General features: G+C 42.1%; 3 protein-coding genes and 1 long non-coding RNA gene across 16 annotated transcripts in view; 2 read left to right on the top strand and 2 right to left on the bottom strand.

Moving 5' to 3' along the window:
* Positions 1 to 2110, bottom strand: part of LOC138130234 (uncharacterized) — a 36599-nt gene extending 34489 nt beyond the window's left edge. Inside the window, exon 1 of the long non-coding RNA XR_011159527.1 lies at positions 1971 to 2110. This is a non-coding gene — a long non-coding RNA (uncharacterized lncRNA). The remainder of the gene's footprint in view (positions 1 to 1970) is intronic.
* Positions 1 to 3295, top strand: part of LOC138130224 (growth factor receptor-bound protein 14-like) — a 101894-nt gene extending 98599 nt beyond the window's left edge. For all 6 annotated transcript variants that reach the window (XM_069046657.1, XM_069046653.1, XM_069046652.1 and 3 more), the window contains 2 exons: positions 1026 to 1288; positions 1992 to 3295. In XM_069046657.1, the coding sequence (XP_068902758.1) occupies positions 1026 to 1288; positions 1992 to 2280 (552 nt within the window). In that variant the 3' untranslated portion in view covers positions 2281 to 3295. The remainder of the gene's footprint in view (positions 1 to 1025; positions 1289 to 1991) is intronic.
* A 1280-nt stretch (positions 3296 to 4575) lies between these two features.
* Positions 4576 to 5369, top strand: mRpS25 (mitochondrial ribosomal protein S25). The gene is made up of 4 exons (XM_069046664.1): positions 4576 to 4790; positions 4842 to 4948; positions 4998 to 5085; positions 5145 to 5369. The coding sequence occupies exons 1-4, from the start codon at positions 4654 to 4656 to the stop codon at positions 5314 to 5316; spliced, it is 504 nt and encodes a 167-aa protein (XP_068902765.1). The 5' UTR covers positions 4576 to 4653; the 3' UTR covers positions 5317 to 5369.
* A 448-nt stretch (positions 5370 to 5817) lies between these two features.
* Positions 5818 to 20820, bottom strand: msn (serine/threonine-protein kinase msn). Of its 8 annotated transcripts, none has more exons than XM_069046637.1 (18): positions 20492 to 20820; positions 20248 to 20313; positions 14827 to 15034; positions 14596 to 14772; positions 14086 to 14542; positions 13881 to 14033; positions 13712 to 13828; positions 13566 to 13656; positions 13196 to 13216; positions 12741 to 13030; positions 12463 to 12619; positions 11495 to 12229; positions 10366 to 10479; positions 8320 to 8581; positions 8050 to 8270; positions 7673 to 7990; positions 7117 to 7251; positions 5818 to 7063 (listed from the first exon to the last, which is right to left on the bottom strand). In XM_069046637.1, exons 1-18 carry the CDS (start codon positions 20555 to 20557, stop codon positions 6815 to 6817), a joined length of 3837 nt encoding a protein of 1278 aa, XP_068902738.1. In that variant the 5' UTR covers positions 20558 to 20820; the 3' UTR covers positions 5818 to 6814. The 8 variants fall into 8 exon arrangements, with proteins under 8 accessions (XP_068902738.1, XP_068902741.1, XP_068902739.1 ...); XM_069046640.1 differs by having other exon boundaries at positions 8320 to 8494; XM_069046638.1 differs by having other exon boundaries at positions 11495 to 12226.
* Between the last annotated feature and the right edge of the window lie 979 nt (positions 20821 to 21799).

Genomic DNA, 21799 nt, shown 5'->3' with positions numbered 1-21799 from the left:
CGTTACCTTTCGCCGTCGGGACGAAGAAAAAGTGTAACGACACGATCGTCATTTCGAGTAAGCGCCGCGCTATGGCAACCGTGCAAAACCTTCGCTTTTTCTGCACTTGATTTTGTGGTCGTCGGAAGGACGCCGCGCGCAGCACTTAAAACCATCTGATTCGTGTTTTCGGTCCGTCATTGCAACAAAAAATGTCAATAAAATCGGTGTGACCTTTCGGAAGGTCTTCGTATGTTGAAATTCGACACGTTTTTGCGTCACCACTGTGTGCGGACCGCGGACAGAACAACCGGTGGTCACCCAAAAATGTTCGTTTTTACCGGAAGACGAAGAGGCTTGGCGAGCGCGCTCGTTTGTGGGACAGAACGGAGTGCGCTGCTGCCGCGGGCCGGCCAAAACTGATAAAATTGCAACAATTCGGTCTGCAAGTCGTAAACGACGGTATTTACAATTCAAAATGAGATGCTAATTTTAAAACTGGGAATTTGATCGTTGGAATAAAGACGTCAGTCACGTCGTGCACGACATTCACAATTAATTCCTTAAAAGTTGCGTGAAATTCCTTGAGAGCGTATAACTTCCGGCCAAACCGGAAGCTGTCCTTTGATTTTATTGTATTAAACAGGCGAGGTTAAATTTCGCAGCGACGTCCCGACGAGTTATCGAGGTTGTCGGGAATTTTTCGTCCTGTTTAAAAATTCTAGAACAAAGAGTGTACCCTGCCGTGAATAAATTCGCACAGCAGAAATGTTAGTCTCTTCCCCATAAAAATTCAAATGTGCGCACGTTCCAAATAAAAACACGGAAGATGTGTGTGTATATGTGTGTGGCAGTCTTTGTTAAATAAACGTTGGTCGGAAAGCGACCCTCATTTTTTTCCCCGGCAAAAACCGATATGATCCATATTTTTCCTTGGTTTCCTTTATTTAAAACTCCTCTAATAGGTCGACCCCGAGCCCGGGATCATTGTACGTGACCGTGCACGCCCCTTCGTAACTAATTCAGGATGTTTGCCGTTGTTTCAGGAATCTGTCAGATCGAGGGTTGCGATGGACTTCACCGGTTCCGTCGGTCGCATAGTTGAAGATCCGAAGGAGGCGAAAGCCATTGCGGTGGCCGAGGGTTATTCGTGGAAGAGGAGGTGGCGACCCCCGTGCCGACCGCCCCCGAATTGCGTTTATCCGCAAGGTATCGAATCGGGGGTCCACATAACGCAGCCCTGGTTTCACAGCGGCATGAGCAGGGACCAAGCGACCGCACTAGTCACAAAACACGGAACGGTGGACGGGTAAGGAAATTATTAATTAATAAATGGTCCGTCGGGGAGGCGGCGTGACGCACCGCCCGGAGTCTGTTCGAAATTCCGGTGACGTCACTGCATCGAGATCGTTTCGGAGGCGACGAGAGAGCGTGCAAATAAAAGTGCAGCGGTTGGGAGCGCGGGGGCGGCACCGGTTCGACCACCGAAATCTGCAAGAGTGGCTGTGGTTGTCTTGTCGGAAATTTTCGGTTGGCAACCGCACCGCCGCGACCATTCCGCACAGTCGGACCTATCTCAATGTGACATCAATTACTTATTGTTGAGCGGGTCCAAGGTCTGACCAACCTTCAAAGCTCGCTCACTCTCTCTCCTCTCTTTACAGTTTTTAATTAGCGATAATTTCAGCCGGAGCATTGTTCTCGTATTGTGCTTTAATTGAAATTAGTTCGACGCATTAGGAGAGAGAGGAAACGAGTTATTGTTCACGTGTAGTATTTCGCTCGATCGACTAATTATCGTAACTGGATCCCGCTTCCTTCTAATAAACGCATTATGGCAGGTCATGTTAATATTTTTTTTGCGCTTGTTTTTGCAACTCTTAATTAAAACCGCGACCGAAGGCTGAATTGAATAATCATTGCCTTAGTCACGCTTAAATTTAGTCCGAATCGAAGAAGAAAAAAAAATTACGTGTACATTTTTGGCTCACCTTCGTGTCATTTTGTTTCAGGGTGTTTCTGGTGAGGGAAAGTCGATCGAATCCGGGGGCGTTCGTCCTGACGTACAAGTGCGGCGGCAAGGTGCTGCACGCCCAAATCACCCCCATCCTCGACCCGGTCAGGGAGTCTCACGTCTTCTCCCTGGACAGCGGCGTCACGAAGTTCTACGACCTCCTGCAACTCGTCGAATTTTATCAGTTGAACGCCGGCTGCTTACCGACCAGGCTGACGCATTACGTCGTGCAGAACTGTTCGCCGGTCAACTCGTCGAGTCCGACGACGCTCCCGGGGAGCATTTAAAAAAAAAGTCTACCTGATGGTGCATTTTATTGACGTTTTTCTAACAAAGTGACTCTTATTTATTGATTTCTGTTGAGAACGAGCGTGTGGACGCCAGCCGAGTGAAAACGGATGAATTTCGTTGGTCCACGTTGTAGCGAACGCTCGTTGCACTGATTTTTCTCTACATAACACACAAATAGAACTGGTAGTTTCCCGTATCCCGACGAGATCGCCGCATGGAGACGTCGTCTCGCCACGTTTCCCGAATGCAGGAACAACTTGTCCGCGAATTTTACAGGGATGATATTTATTTTCTGTTTCTTTTTTTTGTACTTTATATTTAATATGATTCAGTATTAAATCTCATTGATAACAGGGTGAAAAAAACTAGTTTATAATCTCTTTTTCGAAATAAATTTAGAGAAAGGCTGTGGTTGTTTTGGTGTGAATTAAAAAAATATATTTGATATTCGTAAAGAAATTTGTTAAATGATACGAGAAATTCACACCATTTATATAGTTTCTAGACGTAGTTAAGATTCTTTCTTTAATTCTAATCATACCCCTGATATTGAAGTATTTTCGATATCTTAGGCATAATAAAAACCAAAAATACATTATTTATATAGGAAAGCAATATAGTAATTCTAGGTTTATTTATGTAGATGTGATATTTAGTTAAGTATTTTTCCGTTATTACGTTAGGTTAATGTATTAAAACGCAGTATTTGTTTTTGTAAAAAAATTGCTTTTTGCATCTACATCATCTTTAACCTTATTTATGTAATGTTTTCACATGTATCTATCTCTATGTTGTGTGACATTTTGTTTCAATCATCCTTGTAAGTGATAAAATTACATTATTATCATAGCAAATATGACCATGTTAATAGTAATAGTAAACAGTGACAGTTATAGCTTTTGTTTCGTAATTTGACTTAGCTGACCACTCTCGTTTTTATTCCACTGTTACATCCATTATTTTGTACTCTTGTAGATGACAACATGAAGTAAATATATAATACAAAAAGTACCTTCTGGTTTCTTTCATTTTGAATGTCTCACAAAGTTTAAACAAGAAACCCCAGTTATTTAATATTTTAAGGAAAAATTAGACCATTTCATGAGTATGTACTTAACAGAGATCAGATTCAAATAGGCGTTAGGTAGGAAGCGGATAATTATAATTGCATGCAAAAACGCTAACCAAGTAGGTAGCCCAAGTAAGTACTAATGGCTCACAATTGGTGTGGTTTCATATTATAAATACAGGGTTATTCTAAATGATTGTAGTCGAAGTACGCCATGCTCATGTTATTACATTTTTGTCAGTTTTGTCGCTGTCATTGTCATTTTTTAGGTGAAAAGTGCGGTGATGAAATTTTTATTTATTTTTGTTAAATTAACGATTGAATCCAGAAATATTGAGTTGTTTTGCAATCAATTTTGAAAATATTGAGTTTTTTTTGCACCCAATTTAACTCCCGTGTGTGAACGGTGTCTACTCACTTATTCACATCATTTTGATGTTTTTTATGTGGAGCGGCAACCATAAATTTTACATTCAGTTTTTACGCCTACTTCGACTACAATCATTTAGAATAACCCTGTACAATTAGCGCACGGAATAATGCTAGTTAATCCGACTTGCGATGGCGTTTATTGCTGAACAGGTCGACTGTATGGTTTTTGCCGTTTTTGTTCCGTTTTTATTCAGCGTCAGACGGGGAAGCAATGTCCGGTGGAGTCCCAAGAGTTTAGCGAATTTATTTGAATAAAATTCGATAAGATTGTAAAGTAAAAAATAAATTATCAAATAATAATGGAAAGAATATTCAAACAATAAGACGCCAGGTAATCTGTCGAGTCTTGTACTGCTTCGAAAAAAAAAAACAGACAAACCATTATTAAATTGTGAAATTACATTAGGCCCGACGCCCTGCAAGTAGGTACTGTGCCGCATGTTCATAAAATCGTCCCCCACTACGTAAATCGCCTAAATCTGTCCGAACACTGGTACTTAATATTAACTTGTTCTTACCTCTGTTAAATCTGCAAAAGCCAGGAAGCTTGAGAACATCATGTCAACTTTAGTGCCTTAGGGGCCGTCATCAGTACATTCAAATCTTCGTTCGGTTTTCTTGACCTACATAATTTCTTGAGCCGTTTAATACGACATGAAATAAAGAGCACTTCCTGAAATATGGAAAAACTTTGTTCAGAACTACAAAACTTTCAATATTCGGATTTTTAAAACTATCATCTAACTTTGGTACATGCGCACATTGTCTTTTGTTTTTGACGGTCAGCATAGCCAACTTTTAAGTTTAACAATAATTTTGAGGTTAGGTACAGTCGTTTTGAATTTAGGTTAGAAAATTTGTATTCGAAATGCCGTTCATGATAGGAAAAGCTCCGATTCGGAGAACGTTAAAGTATTTGGAAGCTGGCCGTTTAATATTAAAGGATCAAATAAAAATTATGGCTGTTCATTATCATCTACAAGGAGAAAACAACAAGGGAACCAAGTAAGTTGTCCCTGCTGGTTGCAGATCATTTTCGGACTGGTGTTGTTACAGAGAATTCGTCTTCTGGTATTTGCCCCAAGTACAATACAAAAATCCGGATGTGCAAATCGCGACGTTTAAAAATTTAACCCCATCACCTTTTATCCGTTGTTTTTATGGTAACATATTAAATGATAACCATAAATTGCTATAAAACTATAATTTCAGAAACTGGGCATGAAATGCTTATTGATGTTGATGGCAAAAGTAAAGAAGAAATATATCAACACCTGATTAAAGTAGTGGGAAAAACAAAGTAAATTGTTTAAAAAAAAATTATTTAGCTTTTAAAGTAATGCCTAAACACGTTTGCAGAGAAGTATTGGAGGCAGAATCAATTTCAAAAGAGAAAAAGGACAATCCAGCAAACTTTGGTGTGGGATGTGACAGACATTGCATTTGTGAATTACCAGGACAAATTCCCTGCCCTAGTGTGGTACCATTACCAATGCATATGAGGGGCAAATATAAATACAAGAAAGATTAATCTAACATATTCATTAGTTAATATGTAACTCAATAAATAACTATTAAGGTCCATTGTTTGGTAGATTATTGTTACACTTTTTGCAATGATTCTAATTGAGTAAATATGAACCTCATTTTGCAAATGGAATAGTTAGAGTAAGGTAGGCGTATTTTACATTGCGAAAACTAGGTTTAGTTGGAGCGCTATACTTACCCTATGATATTTGTATTACACTTTTTTGCTGACCGAAACTGGAGTTATGCAGATTCTTATGAAATAACAAATGTCCGTCAGTAAATCGTAGCTACCTGATGTACTGATGAACCTAAACTGAAGGGTAAAGGTGTTTTACAGTTAGGAGCCAAAAAATTGGTTACACAACTTTGAAAAACTAGATCATTCTGTCCTGTAAAAAATTTGTAGACATAATATTCACGTTGGAACGACCATTGGAAAGGGAAAATTGGCGGACTAATCGGGATATTTTTGTGGCAATGTCAGGTCGAATAAAACACTGCGTTATAATATAATACAGAATATTATAACGTTACTGTTTGGAATTATATTAATAATAAAAATGATATTTATATAGAAATTGTTAACTTTATAATAAAAAAAATCACACTTACCAATTCTTTGGGAAAATTATTATAAAAAGAGCAGAAAAGCAAGATAACATACAAGTAGGCCACAAAACAAAATATATGATAAAAAGAACGACTGGCTAAGAGGAGACCTCCAGATCATTGGTCATATATAAATTATTGTTAACATACAGTCTTCATTGCACCCAAAAAAAAGAACCACTTTTTACTAATCCAACTTTAGTATAAAATCGTACGTTCCGCAATCATGCAATCGATGGAAAAAATCTCAAACAAAAAATTAAACCAAAAACAAAGACGGTACAACGGTTTCTATGTGTGCACTAGGCATCAGAAATAATGAAGTATGTACAAAAAAAAGTGACCGAAATTCGTCAAATCTTCAAATTGTCGAACTTTAGTCACATTAAGCTAAATGTATCTTTATAATAATTGGACTTATCTAGTTTTTAGTGAGCATTTATCAGTTCACTAACATCCTCTTGGCACCAATACTACTTCATCTTGATGCGATTTTTGAATAGTTCCGCTTTGATTCTTTTCCTTTTAAAACAATTATTGCTGATCAAAATTTATTTGAAATTGTACTTTATCGTTATTGTTACCACGTAAAAAAAAACTAAAGAAGGAGGAACTATTGCAAAAATCCACGACACCGCTTATTATAAACCTCATACAAATACTTTTTATGCTTCACGAATCGGATGGTCGTGACTTTTAGCGCCATCCCTGTCCCATTTAGTTAGGATCAATTTGATCTAATTACATTGTACTATTTGCCCGTCTCCTTACTCTCCCGTACTTTTTTTTTATTAATCCTCTCTCCCCCCTCTCGTTTCCGTTTCACTGATCACAAACGAACTATTTAAATAATTACACTTGATATTAAACTGTTAAAAAACTTGAGGTTACTACCAGTTGGCCATGCCGGGCTTGTTCAAGGTCATGAAATAGATCTGGCAACTGGAACCGCTTTTGGCGCTCGAAAAGAATACTTTGTCGTTACGTTCGCACAAAAACTTCAAACGTTGAGCCTTCTTGTGCATGAACACGCCGTCCAGATGGCCCGACTCGACTGAACGGATCTCGATCGCCTTATTGCCCCAACCCATTATCTGGCCTGTTCCGATGTACGCCACCGACGTGGGCATCTCGCCCCACTAGAAAAAAAAACTTAATTTCAAGAACACGTCATCAAACGGTGACCAAATACCTGTAGCAACATGTTTTTAGACACTCGCCCGTACGTGTTGACATACACTCCTTCATTATCGTAACAAAGCAGCAGCTGCATCCCATTACTGTTAGGTAAAGTGACTATACAGTGAGGAGTTATGGCGCCTTGCGTCTGCAAAACAAACATCCTAAATCTGTCTGCCAATAAAAACGCAACAATTAATTAAAATCATATAACAGAGTTCCTGAACGTGGCCCGATAACGAAAAAGAGGTACCGAATCCATTTAGTTTGACACGAGTATCTAAATCATGTGTACACATACATTAAACTGATGTTTACAAACAATTAGCAACAATCTACGTACGTTAATTATCTACGCGAAAATCAAAAACGTCTATTTTGATTGTTTGAATTTGAGTAGAGCCAATCTCACGTCACAGACTGACAGTCATGTGTACCAATCCAGAACTTAAAGTCCCAAGTGTCAAAAAAATTACCAGAATTTCCAAATTAAAAAAATGCACCTCAAGGCATCACGTTTTTTTGTTTAATTGTTGCAAGTTCTGGAAGACGATTAATTGAAGACTTACGTGCTTAGGTAAGTATATATCGTAGACACTGGCCGAATCCAGATCGACAGCGTGAAACCCGTCAGCACTGCCGTATATCACTTTAAGTCTCGTGCCCTCCTCTACCGTCAAGTCAACCAAAAGGGGCCTGTAAGTCAGTTCGCAGAACGACTTAAAAGCCATGAACTTGTGGTAGGGTTTGGGTGCCCACGCGTAAATTTCAATACTGTCTTTCAACGCTATCACCAGAAATTTGATCCTTTCGTACTTGACTATCTTGAAATGGACAGCACCTTGGAGGTCTCCAACGTTGATCCAACCGTTCCTCCTCTCCACTTGCTGCAAGAGATTTCGGTTCGATTTAGAAACACGCCGATTCCTCCCGGTAGAAAACTCACATCGCTGACGCCATCCGTTCTGAGAATCTTGCTCTTCAACCAACTGAGATAGTAGACGCGCACACGATTTTTCTTGCCGGAAATCGTGACGAGGATATTCTGTCCTTCTAACACCTCCATCTGTTGGAAACGTCTTCTCGATATCAACTGGTACACCTTCCCTTGACCGCTCCTGTCCAACAACATCAGCCCGTGTTCGGTACCGATCAAAAGATTAACACCTGCAACTCCCCAAATAACGTTCGCCCACGAAATCTGACCAAAACTGACCCCACAGAGCCGCGCATAGAATCTCGCTGTTGAACCGCTTCTTGTACTTCCTAATCTCGGGGGTGTCCGAAGAGATGTCATGTGATGTGGGAGTCACGTTCACGTTCACGTGCGACTCCCTCCTGCTCTGCGCCGAACCGGCACCGAAGCCGAACGTGAGGAACGAGCGCTGTTTCTGTTGCAAGGCAAGAGCGTTTACGTTAAGGGGTGTCGATAATTTGTTTGGGGATGGGGTAACGTGAGGACTCATGGCCTGACGGTACTGAAAAAGAAAGTACTTCAGTGAAAAGTGTCGCTCGCGACCTTGAGACTAGGTTAGGTACTACCATTCATCAAACTGTTTTAATTTCGATGCGGCTCCATGAAATCGGTTAATGTTTAAAGAGAAATACGGATGCAACAGGCAAGGTTCCCACGGCATGCACTTACCATCGATGTCGATTGTCAAAAAGTGTGACAAAACGTCTGGGAACCCCGCGAGTGGGTGCTTTTGACGCGGGACGAAATCTCAACAACGCAAAAACAACCACTGCGACAGACAAGAGAACGAGAGCAATGAGACAACATCATGAAGCTTAAAATAATCAGTCGGGCAAAAGTTCAAAACTGACGAAATTTCGTATTTATCGGTGAGTCATCGGGGACGCAAAATAATAAACAAAGCAAAAGCGTTAACAACGCAACAACAACAAAAAGGTTAGTGTTACGAATTAAACGTACAATGATCAGGACAAAAAAATTAATTAGTCTTTCCCGTTAGTTTCCAAAACCCAAAAAATAAAACACAAATAAAAACGATAATAAAAAAAATAAAATAAATAAAGAGATGATTATGGCGGTGAAATGAGCAAACTACATGTCACACTACGATATTAACGACAACAAACAATAGGTGCATACTTACAGTTACACTTATGTTGTTACGGACGTCACTCAGTTAGGCAAAAACCAAAGAGAAAGACATTAAAATTAGTGACGAACACCTATTTCACATCATCAAATAATAACAAACAAAACAAATTATTCATTATATCTTGTGCACAGCAGTCGGGACGATTGTATAATTCAAGACTTTGCAAGGAAAACTCTCCACGAACTCGCTGCGAGTTTAAATCACTTCGCGAACTTACTCATCGAGGGAAATTCCACGTCCTGAATTATAAAGTCCATCCAGAGCAAACATCCTGTGCAAATTTGACTTTTGGGATATCTGAAGTGTGAAGCTGGCACAAGGTGCACTCTTTAAACGGAACGAGCAAACTTTCTCGACACTATGTATTTAATCACTAACGCTATTTTTATCATTTATCATATTAAAAAAAAAAAAAAAACCATTCCAGAATATTTCTGCTTCAAGTGGCTTTGAAATTTGGCGCAAATTGCGAATAAATCTTTAGCTACATTTGGCTATTTTTATAAATTGTTGTTATACAAGCTCTGGAACACATTTGATTTTTATTTATACTTTCTTTATTCGTTGCTCGTCCTCCATAACCTCACTTTTTCCAATACCACTTCCTAATAATAGTATGTAATGATTTTATAAGATTCTCATTCTTGATTAAAACTTACGACTGGTTAATCTTTACTCCTATAAACTATCCTTGTTTCATTAAATTAAACGAAAAATATAAACTTTGTAATTTTGTTGAAAAATTCGATACTAGCGCCACTTTGTTGCAAAATCGAACTCGCTCACGTCAACACTGCCACTTGCCACTAATAAATTTTAAATAAAACATGATTTTAATCGATACATCCTTGCGTAAGCTTCACTTCGATTCGATTTATTAAAATCCTTGACTTTTCGTCGTTCTAATTTTGAAAAACTTTCGTTTGACATTTACAACTTTCAAGTTTTGGGTTATGGGCACGGGTTACAATTAAATGGGCGTGGTGCAGCTGGTTTAAAGCAAAAAAACGAGCCCCCTTCGGCGGCCAATCGCAGAAGGAGTCCCGTCTCCGGTCCAAAACTTGTTATTGACACAGTAGCGTTGGATTTTTTTAATGCACACACTAACCACATAAAACAGAAAAATAATTTACCTCTTCGCTCTGAGACTTATCTCTAGCCGAAGGCGTACCGGGACTACCGCTGGCCTGACTAAGTAGATCGGGTAACACGTTGCTTTGACGTGAGTGGTCGCTACTTCTACCATTCTAAAAAACAACACATTTCAACAAAATCGAGACGTCTCAACTTCGGACAACATTTGAACTAAGTGTCTTCTATGCTAATCTACAGGTGAAGTACACGTGAAAATACATGAACACATAAGGAACACGGACTTAAAAAAATCACACCCACACGCACACACAGCTATAAAAACAGTACTCAAGACACTAAGATGGCAACAGTTGCAGCCAGTCATGTTTGAAATCTTCATGCTAATCGCACGATTCTGATCATGCTGTAGTGGGGTAGGGTTAATACCCAATCGAGTTTTTCTCCATTCTATAAAAAAATAGAACTTCATGACGAACGGTTTCTTCGTGGTAGATGGCGGTATTAGTTCGGTCACGTGGTTAGTTGAAGCGGAATTTTCACACATTGTTAGACAACAAAGAGTAGAACAAAACGAATTAATCATTAATTGTAAATAAAACACCATGCAGTTCTTGACAATTTGTTTTTTGTTTTATTAAAGCTTGAGATTAAGGTTAACGAAGCGCATCTGAATACTGACTTGGCTCCTCTTACACAACTTAATATTCATGCTAACCTACGGAGTCGAAGCATGAAATTTCAATACCGATCTAACCCCTTTCCAGATTTAGCTTAGCTCTACAACAGTGACGAGAAACTACATACAACAGGTTTATACAAAGTACAATAAGGTGCCTCAAATTTACATCGTCTTCGTTTAAGATTACTCCTATGCTAAGTACGTCACGTCTATGTCTTACAAAGAGGGCTAGAAGGTGGTACTACGTCGTATGTGGCTTGGAGTTGATCAGTTCTTTCCGACAAACAGTGACGAATGTTGTTTTGATACGTTTCTGACGGGGGAAAGAACTGACACGTCCGTACAATAAATAAGAATCAAAAAAGAAAATCAGTATTCAGCAAACCAAAAGAATTGCGTTTATCATTGTTAATCTATCTTGTTAAAGTGTACACAATGAAACAAAAAGCACCCGAAACAAGTGAAAAACCAAAAGAACTTTAATTTACCTGTATGTACAAATATTCTTCGCCATCAATAGAATTAGTAGGGGTCGACAATGAGATAGAACTAATTTCTATAGGCCTCGAGTTTCTCTTCCTTATATTCTCCACTTCTTTGGCGAATTGCGCTTCGACTTCCCGCCTGCGCGCCTCTAAACTCTCCCTGACGCTCCTTCTGGCGTCGGAATTCCTCAAAACGATGTCAGATTCGGTCTTCTCTCTGCGAGGCTTCACGAAATTACCGTCGACCCTCAACACCCCTATGCTGCCGTTATCTTTGACGCTGTTGATGACGCCGTAATCTTTGTTGGGGTTGTTGTTCTTTGGCGATTCGGTGCGCTTGATGTAGTCCATCAGCACCGGTTCGCCGTTCGTTTTCTTGTTCAGACCGGCTTCCGAACTGCGTCTGTTGTTGAATATGCCACTCGAACGCACGTTTTTGTCGCCGAAAACGGCCGAATGACGCGAACTCAACGGGAAAAAGTCGGAGTTTTCGCGGCGGAAGCCGCGGAAGAAGGGATTACTGATTTTAGAATCGCTATCCATTCTCCGGTGGGTCGGACCCTTTTTGTCTTTCGCCGCTTGTTTGCCGACGGCGACGCTGGAATTTGCTTGCGCCGCGCTTTTAGCGAATTGCGAGGAAGGAAAGAATTTTTCAAAGTCCCATTCTTTCAATAACGTGGCTTCGTCGATATCTTCCACGTTAGTGGTCGTGCTCTTTACTAGACTGGCTGCAGACTGCTGTCATATTTTTAACACAATAACAAAAAATAACACACCGACACCAGCTCCGTGGTCCACCCCCACAACACGACTAGCGCCCTCTGCAACCTTTTCCTCGACTCATTATCTAATTCTCATCGTTTTACAAAGTGCTTTTTACAATCGTAGTCTGCCACTAGTGGTGTGAAGTAGACCGCAGACTGTCAACTTTTTCTGACATGTAACATGTAACGTCAAGCAACGCGACTTACCCTGCGCAGGACCAACGTCTTGTCACCTTGGGACTCGTCGTCGTCGGGCGTGGGGGGCAGAGGTCTGTTCGGGGCGCTCCCCGAACTCGACCCGGAACCGGTGGCGCCGGGACTAGACACGCCCGCCGTAGTTTCAGGCACAACTCCTAAACCAGCTCTGTAAGAAAATTCGGGACTAACCAAAACAAACAGGAAAAATCAAAAATAAAACGGGTTAGCAGAAAACGGACGTTAGTAAAACTAGTCGCACTCCATCCCCACAACAGACAAATACTCACAGGGGCTTGGGGGGATCACTAGCCAATAAGGTACCGTCATTTCGGGCCCTTCCGTTGTCTTCCGGTTCCGAATCGGTCTCGCTGTCGACCGACGCGTCCAAAATGTTACCGCCGACCGCTTGATTACCCGAATTCGGCGTGTGATTGCTGGTGGAACCTGGCGTCGAAACGTTGTTGTTGACGGCGGACTGGGATTGCTTGTTGTTTCTGTTGTTCCTAGGGGGCGCTTCGGGCTGTGACGTCTGCTGAACGCCGAGTTCGTTCAGGTGAGCTGCCAGAGCGTCCAGTTCCTAACACAGAAATCGTTATAGCGCGTGACAAGCGAAATCACGGTCAAAACACGCGCTGCTGTTAAGTAGAGTCTTTATGTTATGCCAGAGCATGATGTGACAAAACATCAAAACGAACACAAGAGTTACTATTGTTTAAAAAATAAATGACGAGTGAAGACCTACCTCAGGCTTACGTGCAGGACCCTGTAGTGAGAGGTGAAATATGGACATGAAATAAACAGAAGAGCCAAAATTAGATTGAAGCAGTGCTACCAAAAATATAACAATTAAAAAGCGTGACAATTAACTATAATCAGATTAACATAATTGACAGATGAAAGTTATTTACAAAATAAAGATTCGAGAAACATTTCTGACACGTTCATTTGGGAAAAGTTAGACAGTCGGAGTTACTGGTGACGTCGCAACGCCACCGATTCGATTCAATTTTTTCCAACTTTCTCCCCATGCATCATCAGTAGAATTAAATTGAGATATTAGTGACATCAGTACAACAGTTGTCTTTCGTGTCAGTTTAGGTTACAGTTCGTACCATCGGCTTGAAAATGTGTTGCGACTGCGAATTCCTCTGCTGGATCTGTTGGGCTCGTCCGAAATTGTTGTCGGGCGGTGGAGGCAGCGGTCTGCGACAGACGCAAATTTACTTTTAGAAAAACTTTCCGTCGTGCGTGACATTACCGTCGTGGGGGCGCCGGGTCGGGAACTACGATGACCCGTTGAGGAATTTGTGGAATCGGCGGCCTCGCAGGCGGTCCCGGCTCTGGAATTTCTTCTTTATCTTTGTTCCTGCCGCTCCTGCGATCGCCAAAATTATCAAACGAGAACGACACAAAAGCAACTTCAATACCTGGGCGGGGGCTCGACCACTTGACTGAGAGTGCGTCCCTCTTGGATCTGCTGAAAATTTCTACGCAAAGTGTCGCCGCCCGGAGCCTGCACGATGCTGCTGGGTTCTCCCGCGATCTGAGGCTCCTCTTCCTCGTTCTCCGAGCCGGAATACCTGCAACACCGCCACAATCGACTCGAGCTCCGACCGCCCTCCACCTACGCACCTGTAGTCGTCGCGTTCCTTCTCCTGCTTCCTCTTCTTACACCTATCGATATGATCCTTGAGTTGTATTCGCACTTGTCTCTCGGTCGGTTGGTCCCTGATGAACGCGTGTTTCAACAGCTGTTCCGTGTACGGCCGATCGTGATAATCCTTCACTAATACTGTTTCGATGAAGCCGTGAAACTTCTTGTTCCACTTTTTGCTCTTCAGTCTGGGCGGGGGATTTCGCGGTATCAAAAACAGCGCCCTCATCGGGTGCAACTCGCACAGGGGCGGCTGCGATTCGGCCATCTCCAGCGCTGTTATGCCCAGGGACCACAAATCGCTTCGATTGTCGTAGGTGGCGTCCGGATTTTCGTCGCACGCTATCACTTCCGGTGCCATCCAGTATGGGGTGCCTATGAACGTGTTGCGGCGGCCTATCGTCCGGTCCAGTTGAGCCGAAACGCCGAAATCGACTGCAACACCCCCAACATAAAAAAAAAATACGACACGATAAAAACCGACCAACCTAATTTCACTTCGGCGTTGTCAGTTAATAAAACATTTTGTCCCTTGATATCCCTGTGGATGACTTTGTTCGAATGCAGATAAGACAGCCCTCTCAGTATCTCTCTGCAAATGTACGCGATCCATTCCTCCTTCAGCGACTGACCTTTCGTCGATTTGACCAAATCCGTGACGGAACCTGTGCCACCCAAAAATCATTAAATCGCCCTCGCCCTACGAGAATCGTCGTTACCTGCGCCACAGTACTCCATCACCAACCACAGCTGATCGTCCTTTCCCGGTGGCGACTTTTTAATGAAGGCTCCGTAGTAGGTCGCGATGTTGCGATGATTAGAATATTTCTTGAGCACGTTGATTTCCAACTTGATCTCTTCCTCCTCGTCCTCGTTGACGTCCATGACTTTGATGGCCGCCAATTGACCGGTTTTTGTGTGGCGACCCTACACATACCACTCGATTTAGTCGAGAAAAACTTGCGACAACTGCAGCCGAGTAAGTTGTCAGCTCGGAGCAGCTGCGCTTAACCCAACGAAAAACGAATTGGTGTCATTTCCGGCAAACACCAAATACGTATTTTTTTATCCGCGCCTCTGCCTAATTTCCTCCGCCAGATATCGAGAAAATGTAAACACATTAATATGCTCCTCGTGAGATACTGCAATGATAATCCGCGGTTGGTTTCTAAAAATAGCCCGATATTTCCAACGGATGTGAAATCCGAATCGTTGTTGCCGTTCGATAGGTGCGAACGGTGCGCCACCGATGTCATCATTAAAAATCGTTGCCAGTTAAATCTAATTAATACCAAGTTGATCTCGTTAGCGCCGTTCGCACGTCGAAGCTCTAAATCTTCCGTTTTTTTCTCTCCTTTTTCCAGTCCACGATTTGTTCAGGCTTCTTTCGCCTCGTACAAATTAACACCGCCCATCAATATAACGTCCGATCATGCAATGATCACAGAAATTATTTATTTACGGTACTCAAATCATGACCTTCGACGGTACACCGTCACTTTTCCGGAAACAAACACGCTATCATCGTGCAAACAAAACCAATAATATTTTTATTTGGGAGAATCGCGACAATCCAACGCTAGAAGCGCCACTTCCAGTCGGTCACATTAAAAAAAGAAAAAAAAAGCCGCCACAAACATAATTTTAATGAGGAGCGATTAGATCTGACCTTGCGACCTCTGGTCAAGTCCGTTGACATTATTCACCGCTTTGATGAGTACAGCTTTTTTACACGAAAGTATTATTGAACGGTCGTAAACGGGGGTCGCTCGTGCAAAAAATGCCGTGCCGTTTGCGACCCACACGCTCGTTCGACGAGTCGCGGGTCGGGTGGACGTGCCACCGAATCCTCCTCACGATGACGCCCAATGTACCGTGACGGATCGCAAAGAGCCACCCTCCTACGTCCGTCACGGAAAATACGCCGTCCTGCCTCCACGACCCGAGGGTGTGATGACGCCGAGACAAAAACCGAACGTCTCTTGCAACGAGTGCGCCCGTTCCCGGCGTGCAACCATCGATACAAACAATAAACGTCGTCACCCCCGTTTCGGAGGGAAAGTGTGTGCGGACGTTCAAACTGGACGAAATATCGACCCGGCGGGGGTGACTCACGTCGGAATCGTTGTGGTGTCGCAATTATTTAATTTTCTTCGAAAGTTTACTCATTAGTCGGAGTCGAGCTCGGTTTCAAGACGATTTCCCATGGTGTAGATGGATCTCGCGGCCCCACCTTGCGCTTTTTCTCCAGCGTTGAGCAATACACAAATCGACGATCGTACTTCATGCCATTAGTTAAATAACACACAGAAAAAACGCAAGGTTGAGTCAGTCGATCCATCACCCGTTGACGTTACGTTACGCTGTTAATAACTGTTAAAAATTTGCCTATTTCGTGACTCCGCCAATTAAGTCAATTCCCGGACATTTCGGACCCGAGCGAACGTCGCCGAAATGTAATAACACCAATAAAACGAAAAATAATTGAATGCTGCCTCCATCGTTTAAGGACGAAGTTGTTGGCCTAACTGGACCGCAGACTAAACGACGACGCTGAGTACAGTTCAACAAACAATTGGAAGACATTTTTTCCCTCATACTTGAAAGTCTTGACCTGGCTTCTATCGTCACGCTTTTATTTATTTTACAAGAAAAATATTTTCCAGCACATCACCAAGCGTGCAATTTAAAAAACCATTCCAAGCAAACAACAAAAAAACCTAATTACTATTAAATAATGCTGAAATTTAAACACTGGTACAAGATTACGACAATGAAATCTGTTCGCAGATAATTATCAACACTAAAATTGATTGTATTCCTGGAAGTGCGGTACTGAGGAGAAATTTAAATCGATGACTAACCGTCAATTTTCCAGTAAATTTCGTAATAGGAATTTTATCAATTATTATCTTTTAATCTGTTTGATAACAATGGTTGAATAAATAACGTGCCCAACACTTGTATAAAAAAGGAATCTCGATTACTTTATTTTTACGTGGCTCGGTCGCTGAGAAAAACCTTGTAACAATTTTGCAACTCATTGGGTCCCCGATATCATCGTCTTGACACGACATAATGTTCAATTACTTGTTTAACATTGGTACACCGGAAAGAAACGGTACTTTAACAGAAAATCCACGTAGAAGTTTATCTCCCGAAAGAATTTTACGCGAACGGAAAACATGAAATACTTCCCCAGTTTAGTCTACCATGTAGTAAATCGACTTAAACGTCTCTGAGAGGGTGAGAAACAGTCGGACGAGGCGCTGCCTCTGGAATTTTATCCAGTTTTATTTTAACGTCGTGAGCGGAATCGAACAATCCTCTGAATTAAAAATTTGTCGCATTTCTCCCACATCTGGTCGAGGAGCGCAATTAATAAACCTCGATTTTATCGAATGGTCGCACAATGGACCCCTGGAAGTGTCATTCCATCCGGTCGCACTTCACCGGAAACAACCTCTTGCTTGTCAAAGCTGATCGAGAGGCTGTCCCCGACTGAAATTTAATATTATTCGAGTGGGATCGATCGTAAATCGCAAGAGAAAAAATATGTCGGCGTAAACGGCTCGATTAGCAAAGAATAAAAGACAATTTCTCAGCGGTTAACTGTAAAGCAAAACATCGTCGTCATCAATGGACTGACTGGTGATTACACGGTGAACCAAGCAGTGCGGCGAGCGTTTCATTAAAATATTAAATAATCGTGTCGGTGAAGTGAGAAGCAAGAATTTCCCGTTGGGCCCCTTTCTGGGGTGGTTTTTGTCCGCACGGAAACCAGGCCAGTTTAATCCGCGATAAATTGAAACCGTGTTCGAGTTTAATTAAGCAGACGTCTCCGGTATAAATAGAACAAACGAAACCATCAATAATTTATGAAGCAGCGAAGGCATAAATTTTTTTCAGCAACAACTGAAACCTAGGCGTGACGTAGAGGCGTGTCGCAACACCGTGTTCCGACATTTTATTATCATCAAACGGGTGTCCTCTCGTAAAGATAAATTCCGACCTCTTTTTTCACGAATCTCGTTAACAATGTCCACTTTAGATCGGTCTATTTTCGGAATGGGAAATTATTGATCGGGGGGGCGTACGAGGGATTTTTCCCACCCGAAAAAATTACACATTCTATTCTGTCTAATCTTCGGCTTCGCTCTCCGTCAATTATGGAAATCGCGTTATAATGGAGCAAGTAAAGGAAATTATTGATTATTATTAAAACGCCAAGCCCAATGATTTAAGAGATTGCCGTCACGTTCCATTGAATATGTAACCGACGTCGTGTTCGCACGCGAGCTGAAAATTCGGAAATTCCGGAGCACGAGAGGGTGGCTCGGTTTTGGGGTCACTTTCACCCCGAACTAGCCCCACGCGAATACCTCGTCCGAAGCAAATTTTACAATTTATGAACTTGCCGTCCCGGCAAAGCAAGAAATATCTCGAACGGCGACGCACTGAAACTTTACACGATTTTCAGCTGCTTCAGCACACGTGTGATTCTGACTTGACTCCGTCACAAAATTGTTGCCAATAAAACGCAAATAAGGAAGTAAAATGTCATTCGAAATTGATGTTTTTCAGGTTTATGCGCGATTTCAACACAAAACGTCGTCTCGTTCGAATTATTTAGTTTAGCATGACATTGGCGCTATCTGCAACAGCCACACTAGGTATCTGTTATCGCTCTTTCACGACTATCTAACGCAAATAAAAGACGACCATCGACCCAACTAGAAACAAATCGAAACATTTGTTAATAACCAAAAATGTAAAATCGAAGAACATTCCCGTGCGAATTGACAATTTATTAGTTGGGTATTCATCCGTCGGCGCTGTCCATTCTGTCATCTTGACAGCTGGGTTAAAGCACTTCGCAGAATGTCTGTGCGGTCACCTAGGTATAACACCGCACTAGTTCAGCGAAGAGATTATATCTGGGATGCACCGAATAAATATTTGAATAACAGGTCCAAGAGGTGCTCATTCCGATAGGTCCTGTCATCTTGACAGTGCGACCAACGCAAAACGAATAAACACCATTCCGTTAAACACAAACGTTTTCAATTTTATCCAAATCTACCATCGGCAAACATCAAATATTGACGTCTTGAGCACACAACATCTCAGATTTTGTTCTATTTTTGCTGTTTGGCAACATTTGTTTCCGTAACTTATCCATCAAGTTGTTTCTGTCGAAAGTTCATTAACAAGCGATCGTTTTGGGGATTATGTCAGCAGGTTTTGGGAAAATGTGCCAGGTTAAAAATAACGTGTCGGTCGGTGTCGCTCCATTGAATTATCCGATGTAATTCTCACAAGTCTTGTTGTGGCAACACCATAGATAACAAACATGTGCTTCGGATTACAAAGAATTCACTGTATACGTATCTGTGAGATTACAATTCCTCGTACACCTAACAGAAATGATTCGTATCTGGACTGAGTCAAAACCGGACACTTTTACAAAGACACACGATAAAGACATTTCCTGCGGATCACTTCATTTAATCGATTCTCAAAATTGTGTTAGTCACGTGACGCATCTAATCTAAATATTTGAGTGAAATTTTTATCCATTACGGTTGTATTTGCGCAATTTATTGACCAATTTCGTTGTTATTGACTTTCAAAGGCGTCCATGAAAATTGTTACGTGGGCGTCCCGATAAAAAAAGAATTATCCCAAGAATGAGTTAACACCTTGCGGGGAGGTCTCGATGTTGTTGTGGAGCCCGAGGGCCTGGTCCAAACAATGACGATCGCTTTGTTCGGCGTGCGTTGTTACAAAGGTCGAAACGTTTGACAATTCGCCGAGGAGCGACGATCTAGGAGGCTGCGATCGATATTTGTTCGGTTGTCAAACCGTATCGCAGGCTGTGACTCTGAACAATGGCAGTTTTTAATCGTCGAGAAAATACAAATCAGAATTTAATTGATGGACGGCGGCGGATTCTTGTGCGAGCGGCGGGGAGATAACCGAACGACATGTTTGACAACAACGCTCGGGTTGGGCGGGTGTGAATCGGCCTTAGCCAATTTAGAAAGGCCTTATTAACGCAGGAGGCTGTTAATGCAAATGATCGGCTATTGTTTCTGCATGGGAAGCCGGATGACACATCTCGTGGCCAAAATTCCTACCTTGTAAACCTGTCCGTAGGTCCCATTGCCGACCACCTCGATCAGTTCGAATATTCCTGCGGGATCCTGCAAGGACAATGCACTCGTATTATTGCGATCGAGAATGCGTGTCGCGCAAAAATGAATCACACACACACCCAAAATAAGATGACATGTTTACATAGAAGAAAAAATTTCGGCAGGAACAAAATGGCCGGCTGACGAGCACCGATGGCAAAACGGTGCCATCGGGGCCAATACTCACTTTGAGGGTGGTGAGGTCGATCTCGTCCAGCGAACAGTTCACCGATGGGGGCATTTGATGCGCCATTTTGAGTTTTGTTGTTCAACTGATTACCAAAATAAAACACTCGGGTTTTTGTGTTGTGTGTGTGTGTATTCAGGTGTACACGGGAAAACGTATGAAACACATTACAGTTAGTGGTGGCGATTGGCTGCTCTAACACTAATATCACACTTTTAAGGTATAAAACACATTTTCAACAAAAAAAATTGTCTGCACTACACACACATGAAACATGCTCGGCGCACCCTTCTACTGTCTGCCACAGAGATCGACAGACAGATGAATTTACCATCCTTTGCGGCTATGCCGCCAGGGCGCGCATGCGTCTCCCGACCGCCAAATTCAAACAACACACCGAAACGTCACCCCAACCCGACAAAATTCACAAATTCATCCCAAAAATACCCAACCGAACGACAACAAACACCACAAAAGACAATCAATCCTCCAGAAGAACTGTCAACTTTTGTTGCATCTCACCTCTCCACAAAGCGGGACCCGAAACCAGTATTGTTAGGGTGGCAACTCTCACCACGCACGTGTATTGTGGATTGCCTACCACCACGCAACAATATTTTTAAATATTCTTTTTTAAATTGCTACATAACGAATTTAACGATTCAAATTGTATCAACAATTTATGAAACAACGAACGCATTGCGATGTTTTTTCGGTCGATGACGTCCACCTTGTTCTTTCTCATCGGACGTTGTACACTTCCTTTCACCATTGTACGCACTTTTGGGACGAGGTTGATTATAAAAGCGATCGAGCTGGGGTTAAGCTCAGACTGTAGAGTTTCAATTACACGCCGATCCATAATAAAGCTCGGGTGACCCCCGTCGTGATGGCGACCGTAACTGAGAAGTTATTAATACTAATAGGGAGCCATAAATCGGCGCATAAACGAGAAATTTACAACAAGTGCTTTTATTGTGAACCGGCAGATGTTCGTGCGGTATTTTTATTTGTTCCCGAAACAGCTGCACCGTAAAATTTCGATGCAAAGGAATTCCGTGTCGTGATAGCGCAATCCAATAAAATCCGCCTGGGGATGATGTTTCTATTAAAAATCGAAACGGAGCCGCGAGCCAATCAATTAATCTAATCCATCCATCATCTGTTAATAACACGACGTGCCTTAATATCGGCCGGCGGCTGCGAGATTGATCTCGACCAGTTGTCAGGATTTATGAGTCGAGCACGGGAATTGGGGATTTTAATCGGGTGACAGTTTTAATTCGAGATGAGGTGGTCGAGTTAGTT

The sequence above is a fragment of the Tenebrio molitor genome, chromosome 5, assembly GCF_963966145.1.
Source record: "Tenebrio molitor chromosome 5, icTenMoli1.1, whole genome shotgun sequence".
Taxonomy (NCBI): Eukaryota; Metazoa; Arthropoda; class Insecta; order Coleoptera; family Tenebrionidae; genus Tenebrio; species Tenebrio molitor.
Note: the sequence above shows the minus strand (reverse complement) of the source record. Positions and strands in the feature narration are given on the sequence as shown.

Bases quoted from the DNA above. Each gene is read 5' to 3' on its own strand.
- mRpS25 (XM_069046664.1), top strand. From the start codon at position 4,654: ATGCCGTTCATGATAGGAAAAGCTCCGATTCGGAGAACGTTAAAGTAT. The intron at 4,791-4,841 runs GTAAGTTGTCCC...GTGTTGTTACAG, and splicing joins GAAAACAACAAGGGAACCAA to AGAATTCGTCTTCTGGTATT. The intron at 5,086-5,144 runs GTAAATTGTTTA...ACACGTTTGCAG, and splicing joins AAAGTAGTGGGAAAAACAAA to AGAAGTATTGGAGGCAGAAT.
- msn (XM_069046637.1), bottom strand. From the start codon at position 20,557: ATGGCGCATCAAATGCCCCCATCGGTGAACTGTTCGCTGGACGAGATC. The intron at 14,543-14,595 runs GTTGGTCGGTTT...GGGGTGTTGCAG, and splicing joins CAACGCCGAAGTGAAATTAG to TCGATTTCGGCGTTTCGGCT. The intron at 13,829-13,880 runs GTATTGAAGTTG...TGGCGATCGCAG, and splicing joins GTGGTCGAGCCCCCGCCCAG to GAGCGGCAGGAACAAAGATA.